At 42.7% G+C, this 6571-nt stretch overlaps 1 protein-coding gene across 1 annotated transcript; it reads right to left on the reverse strand.

Annotated features, from left to right (window-relative positions):
• Positions 1 to 2400: 2400 nt before the first annotated feature.
• LOC310925400 (LIM domain transcription factor LMO4-B) lies at positions 2401 to 6324 on the reverse strand. The gene is made up of 5 exons (XM_083887348.1): positions 6052 to 6324; positions 4322 to 4560; positions 4126 to 4222; positions 3781 to 3939; positions 2401 to 2968 (listed from the first exon to the last, which is right to left on the reverse strand). The coding sequence occupies exons 2-5, from the start codon at positions 4534 to 4536 to the stop codon at positions 2960 to 2962; spliced, it is 480 nt and encodes a 159-aa protein (XP_083743474.1). The 5' UTR covers positions 4537 to 4560; positions 6052 to 6324; the 3' UTR covers positions 2401 to 2959.
• Between the last annotated feature and the right edge of the window lie 247 nt (positions 6325 to 6571).

The following is a 6571-nucleotide window of genomic DNA, read 5'->3' on the forward strand; positions in this document are numbered from 1 at the left end:
GCTCAAAGTAATGATCGATGACATTCTCCTGTGAGCAAACATATTTTTCTTTTCTATTCCCAGTTTGATCGCAGATGTAACAGCGCAGTGTAAGAAACATCCTCACACAGGAGGAAATGTGCTGTATAATTGCACTGTATGCTATAATATATGAGTACATACTCAACTCAACTTCCATTCTCAATTACACTTTGGAAGGCACATATTCCCTAGACCATTTCATATTTGCATGTCATACAGAATGTTTTTAGTGAGGAAATGAGAGACATGACAAATATTTCCTGTTTATGAATATGGTTAAACAGAAACAAACACCTGGCTTGGGCTACGGAAGAAAATCACTGGTGGTCTGCTGAATCTTGGCAGATTCCATAAAAACATCAGGATTTTCAACATTTAACATTAACATTTGCTCTCAAACTGTAGCCTACTTGACGAACGACTCATGGATAACAACCCTCGACGCTCTGGAAATAAATTTGACTGAAATACTTATGGCTGTGTCACTATTTGTGATATTATGTCTAATTGAGAAAACAGTTTGTTTGTTGTTGTTGTTTTTTTTTTTTGGGGGGGGGGTATAATTTTTGAGACACAGATTTGTTTCTGTTTACAAAATCTCTGCACAGAGCTGAAATAAGAGAGTTCACGACCTGCAATGTGAAAAGTGACAGTTGGTCACAGATGGTAATTACCGAGTAATAGCTTGGTAATAACAAGGGGATAATGTCTGTGGGACTTTACCAAGCAATTACCTCGGTATTACCTGCAAATAACACTGTAAATAATGCTATTAATGCTATTTTTTACTCCAACCGAGAACAGAGAATAACAGAGATTCACAGACTACAATAAGATACATATTAGATATTAACTACATTGACTTATATTAATTTCCTCTGACCTTAACAATAACTGCTTCTGACCTAACCCTAACCCTCATCCTAACCTCATCCTGACAACATGTCTTCACCTTAAAATGCCTTTATTTTACGTGTTGGAGACATAAGTGAACGGTCTATATTTATATAGTGCTATTCAAAGCTGCTTTGAGGCCTGTGTGGAGGACGTCCCCATAATTTGAGCGTGTAAACAGATTTTGTTCCCCCACATCAGTGATACCTAGAACATCTAGAAACACACTAACAAACCAGCAGATCAGCAGCGGGATGGCTACGTAAAGGCTGCCATCCTGGATCTCTGTCGTGAGCATGTAAAAATATCCTGGCATCATCCTGTCTTCACTCAGTGTGAGGTGGAGGAGCTCAGGCAATTACACTCATCTGCATGTGTTAATATGATTAATTAGCAGGAATAAACACTTTCCTATGACACAGGCTGCATGGTGAGCCACACACCTGCAGAAGCTCTGATAAAAGACGTCGCCTCATGGCAAAGAGCCTTTTCATGAGACCTGCTAATTGGCATCTGAAAATGTTCCGGCTAATTAGGAAAAAGCAGATGAGGCTTGATTAGTTTGAATGCAAAGTGTAACTTGTGGCGTGCAGGGACTCGTGAATGTGCCGAGGTTTTTATTTCTTCGCCATCATGATACAAAGATAATTGTAATTGTGATCATTTGCATACGTTAATGAATTTGCATGACGCTTCTCGATCAGACGTGGAATAAATAATTGATGCGGTATCAGCACCTACCATGACAAGTGGGACGTTCTGAAATAGCTAAGCGCAGTAAGGTGCAAGTTTGATGGCTGCCATGCTCCCAGGCAAGGTGTGAAAGTAGAGCAGATGCTATCTGCTGCTTCCTGCACGCACTGCATGCTCCACCACTGCTATCACACTCAGATTAACTCCCAGCCTCTGATGGTATGTTCAGACTTTTGAAAAAGGCACACCCAGTTTGAGTGAATGTGATGCAGCTGAGGAGAAATGATTTTCAGAAGCCGAGTGCAGAGTGGCAGAGAACAAAGAGCAGTGACGGGAAACAACCGGGGCTGTGTGGGCTCTTTAATTAGAACACGGTAAACAGTAAATGCATCAGATTGTTTCTTATGCTGTGGATGTAAAGGCGGCCACTCCCCTTTAATTAGGCTGCTTTATTAGAGGCTGGCAGCCACTGAGCCACTCAGCCACGGGATATGCCCTAAGTTCAGCCTCGCAGGAGCGCTGCATGCACAGATACAGGTTCACGTTTAATTGCTTCCGTAAAATGGTCAGAGCTCAAGCCTCCTAATTCCACTCCATGGGGTAATCAAGCATGTTTTCACCACAGGGTTAAAACAGAGAGTATCAGAGCACGCGTGGTACCACGCAACACAGTGAAATGATCTCAGCTCACGTTGCAACAAGTTACAGGAAAATCATTTTAATAGGATTTTTTTGTCTTCCAAATGTTTTTGCATACACTGAACAATAGAAATAAAATCCCACTGCCTCATCAGCGACATTAGAGTCATGTTTTCCTCGAGTGCTTAAAAAATATGTCAAAGGTTTCCGTATGATAATGATATTCTTGCCACTGTGTGCATTTACATTCAGTCCTCAGTGTGAGCAATATCAGAAGAACACATACAGGAGAGGAGAGAGAGCAAGAGTTTGTTTGCATGAGCAAAGTTTGAGCAGTCATGTAACAGCAGTCCATCAAATATTCATTCAAGCTTCTTTTGTGTGCGTTCTGTCAGTTTCATCCTCCAGCTTTGTTTCTGTCCTGACGAAGCCTCTTCCTCTGCCAGTGTTGTCCACACACGCAAACACACATTGCTTCAAGCCTTTGCATGACGCACAGACCACTTTAACACCAAATACAAGATCAACGGGACGTCCTATGCAATACATTTGAGTCTGATATGGAGAAAAGGTGGGACGTCTTGATGAAAAACAGTGTCCCCTCTTAGAGAAGAGGCAAGGCAGTGATGAAGATCCACAACATGGGTGACAGTGGCGGGAGAAGGGGAGAGCGGTGAGGAGAAGTGAAGCTCTGAGAGCTCCATGCTGCCACTCAGCAAACCTGAAGAATAGAGACAAGGAGGAGGAGGAGGAGGAGGGTCACTCTTTACATTCACAGCTGTGTTTACGTTTGATTGTTTGCTTCTCATTTAAATCGAGTTCATGCATTGCTTACAGAGAAATCAAATCCAATAATGGAGCTTCAATCATCTTCAAACAGGACACAATATACTGATATATGTGTGATTGTGACTATAGTATTTTAGGTTGGTGTCACACAGCGTACATATTGTGTGGCTTCTGTCCAGCTCACTTCTTCGCCAGGCTTCATAGTAGCCACCATTTCTCCAGCTTTTGATCCAGATTGTGCTCGTTGGATTTTCCAGCTTCAGCGATAGCTCTCACTCAGTCATCTTTGCTAAAGCTTATGAGGTGAGGCGTGTTGCACGTAATGATGGAGTGACGCATACTTTGGATGTCTTCACTTTCAACATTCTGTCGATTCAACCCGACCACAGAGTTATTATGCAAATCAAAGTCTATGTTTGGCTCAGTGACAAAGCATTAAGGATTTTTGATCACATATCATTCAGCAGTGAAGGATGTGTTAAGCAAATACTCTAGCACAGGTAATCTTAGAAGATAGTCAACCAAATCACGTTCATGCATCTATGTTTAAACACAGTAAAATTCTATTTCACAAGTGACAAGTGTTATTTTGGTCAAAATACTACAGTCAGCTGAATTCTATTATTGAATGATAACAATTATGTCCACCAATGAGGTTGAGTTATGGCCTCATTTGCCAACAGACTGTAAATATACATGGCTCTTGTTGTCATATCGTAATTTGTAAGCAGCTCTTTTAGTTACCTTCTGGTCTGTCAACACAGAATTGCTCTGAAGTGGCGGCAGGTGGCTGTTGAGCAAGGCAGCACTGGGTCTGTCGTGCTCGCAGAAGATTGTGCCGTTGATGTAATGGAAGCGGTCGCCAGGCATCAGTCTGTTTCTGCAGGTGACGCAGCTGAAACACTGTGGGGGGACATAGAGATCAAAGGCCGTGAGGTCAGCGAAAGTCAAATCTCATCATTGTCACCAGCTAAATATGGATGAATAATGTTGATTAAAATGAGTACATGAGACTATGGGGACCACAAAATCCTAACATTTTTGTCAAACAAGCAGCAGGAGACAAAGGTGCATTAGCCTGGGATTTACCTTGAGGTGGTAAACATTTCCCTGTGCCCTCATTACCATCTCGTTGGCTGGAATTGACTGTCCGCAGGCGTTGCACGCCCCACTGTGCCCAAAGAGTCTGCAAGCAAATGCAAAAAACACACCGATTGCTCAGTCTGTGCAGCTGCTAACATCTAAAACTCCTCCTCCTCCTCGACCACGTCCTGCTTCCTCTTACCTGATGTAGTCGCTCCGACACAGAATCATGCCCCCTTTGCTGTAGCAGGTGGTGCCAATGTCCCCCAGCTGGGCTTGGCAGCACGAGCACTTGAGGCAGCGGGTGTGCCAGTAGCGATCCATGGAGAAGAGCAGGAAGCGGTCTGCGATCTTCCCTCCGCATCCTGCACACGACCTGGGAGCCGGCAGAACGCCTGATGCCTGGCTGTTCACCATGGTGAAGAGGGCCCTCAGCAGCTCCTGGACACACATAGAGAACAGAGAGGCCACATCTGTAACAGCTGGTATTTGCAATGTTTTTGTGCAGATAGCACAGCTTTATAGGGCTGCACCTAATGATCATAATATTGACTCCATATTGTCTCCATAAATTGATCAGTATTTGCTCAATTAATCAATTTTGGTGGTCCATAAAATGTCAGAAAGGTGTATCCCAAACCTGGATATAATGATGATGTTCTAAAATGTCTTCTCAAAATGAATCTGTTTGAATGATTTCTTAGTTATATGGAGCAAAGGAACAACAAAATCAGGAAGCTTCTTATAATTAAACTCAAAACGGTAAACAACGATTCGTAGTTGGAGCCCTCAAATCAATTTGCCGTTTAATTCATAAAATATCAGAGCATGGTCAAATATATCCATTGTTAAAATGACAGTGTCCCCAAATGTTTTGTCCAAGAACCAGAGATATTTTTATTTTCTTATGTCTTATTTATGATGAAGAAAAATCATATGCAAACCTAACAATTATCACCATATCATTTTCTTCAATAGCAATATGACAAAATGACATGTACCCATTGCACAAACACAAAAATAAGATTTTTAAAGTTTGACAACTTTCAATCTCCGATGATGTGACATTGACCATGACAGTTATCTTTCGTCATGACAACATAGCCCTCCCCCCCCCCCCCCCTATTTCTCATGTACCTCACATACCCAGTAACTATAAACTACATAAACTATAATCTCATTGTGAAAGATTCATTTATTTGGTTTGTTCTAAATCCACAGAGGTGATCATGTCCAAATCTTCTCATTTGGCTTAGAAACTGTGTGTGTGTGTGTGTGTGTGTGTGTGTGTGTGTGTGTGTGTGTGTGTGTGTGTGTGTGTGTGTGTGTACTTCTATTTGATAGCTCTTCTTCTGACAGAAAGCCTAATTTCTGTGGTTAAGTAGATTTGACGTGAGGTTAAGTTAGAATTAGGGCTATTGCTTTTGTTCATTCAAAACAAAAAAAGTGAATGGAAGTCAATGCAGTGTCGCAAACCTGTGTGTGGGAGAGTGTAAATACAAAGGGGCACCTCTTTATTTGAGACCACACACACACAGGTCACACCTGTAACAATCTGACCTTTACACCAACACACACTGAACAATGCAGCGCAGAATGAGTGACACGTTAGCAGCAGGAAGTCAAATGTGCATTACAACGTTATCTTAGTGCATTCGAATGAATAGACGAGTACATGCAGTTCATTACGTCCCTGTGCATTTCCGTGTGTGTGTTCACAAAGTCGCCAAATCAGAGTTTTGGAAGCGTGCCATACCATAATGCCACTAAATGTAATATATAAGCATTCCCTTCAAACTTACTTTTCTACTGCCATGTTGTTTAGCACCAGTTTATATGGGAAACTTGTAACCTGGAAGCATGTCAGTCCAAAATGAGCGCGCGGAAGAGGGAAAGGGGAAAAAAAAAGAGGAAATAAGAAAAAGTAGTTACCTTGTGGCGCGGACGCTTTTCCTCCTGTGCTCAACTTTGATAACACGACGGAAGGGTTTATTCACCAGGAAGAACGCGGAGAAGACGCTCAGAGTTGGACGACAGCACGTTGACTTATGCGGTGTTCTTCTGACTCCATGTCGGAACAAAACAAAAGGCAGAGCGAAACTTCCTGACGTCCAGACACAGAACTGTGAAGCCGTGGAGGAGAGACGTGACGCAGCTCCTCGTCCTCACCTCTGTCCTGCGGCTCTCTCACTCTCTCTCTCTCTCTCTCTCTCTCTCTCTCTCTCTCTCTCTCTCTCTCTTCCTCGCTCGCTCTCTCTCTCACACACACACAGACACACACACACACACACCTCCGTCTACTCCTTGACAGCGACGTTATTCTTCAAATTGCGCAAGGGATATTTAAATAAGCGAGAGAGAGAGAGAGAGCCCGAAGCGCGCGGCAGCCAATGGGAGCACATGGGGGCGTGTCCACAGTCAAAATGATTTATGAGTTTTATAGTGGCTTATT

Source organism: Microchirus variegatus, assembly GCF_963457635.1.
Source record: "Microchirus variegatus genome assembly, chromosome: 3".
Taxonomy (NCBI): Eukaryota; Metazoa; Chordata; class Actinopteri; order Pleuronectiformes; family Soleidae; genus Microchirus; species Microchirus variegatus.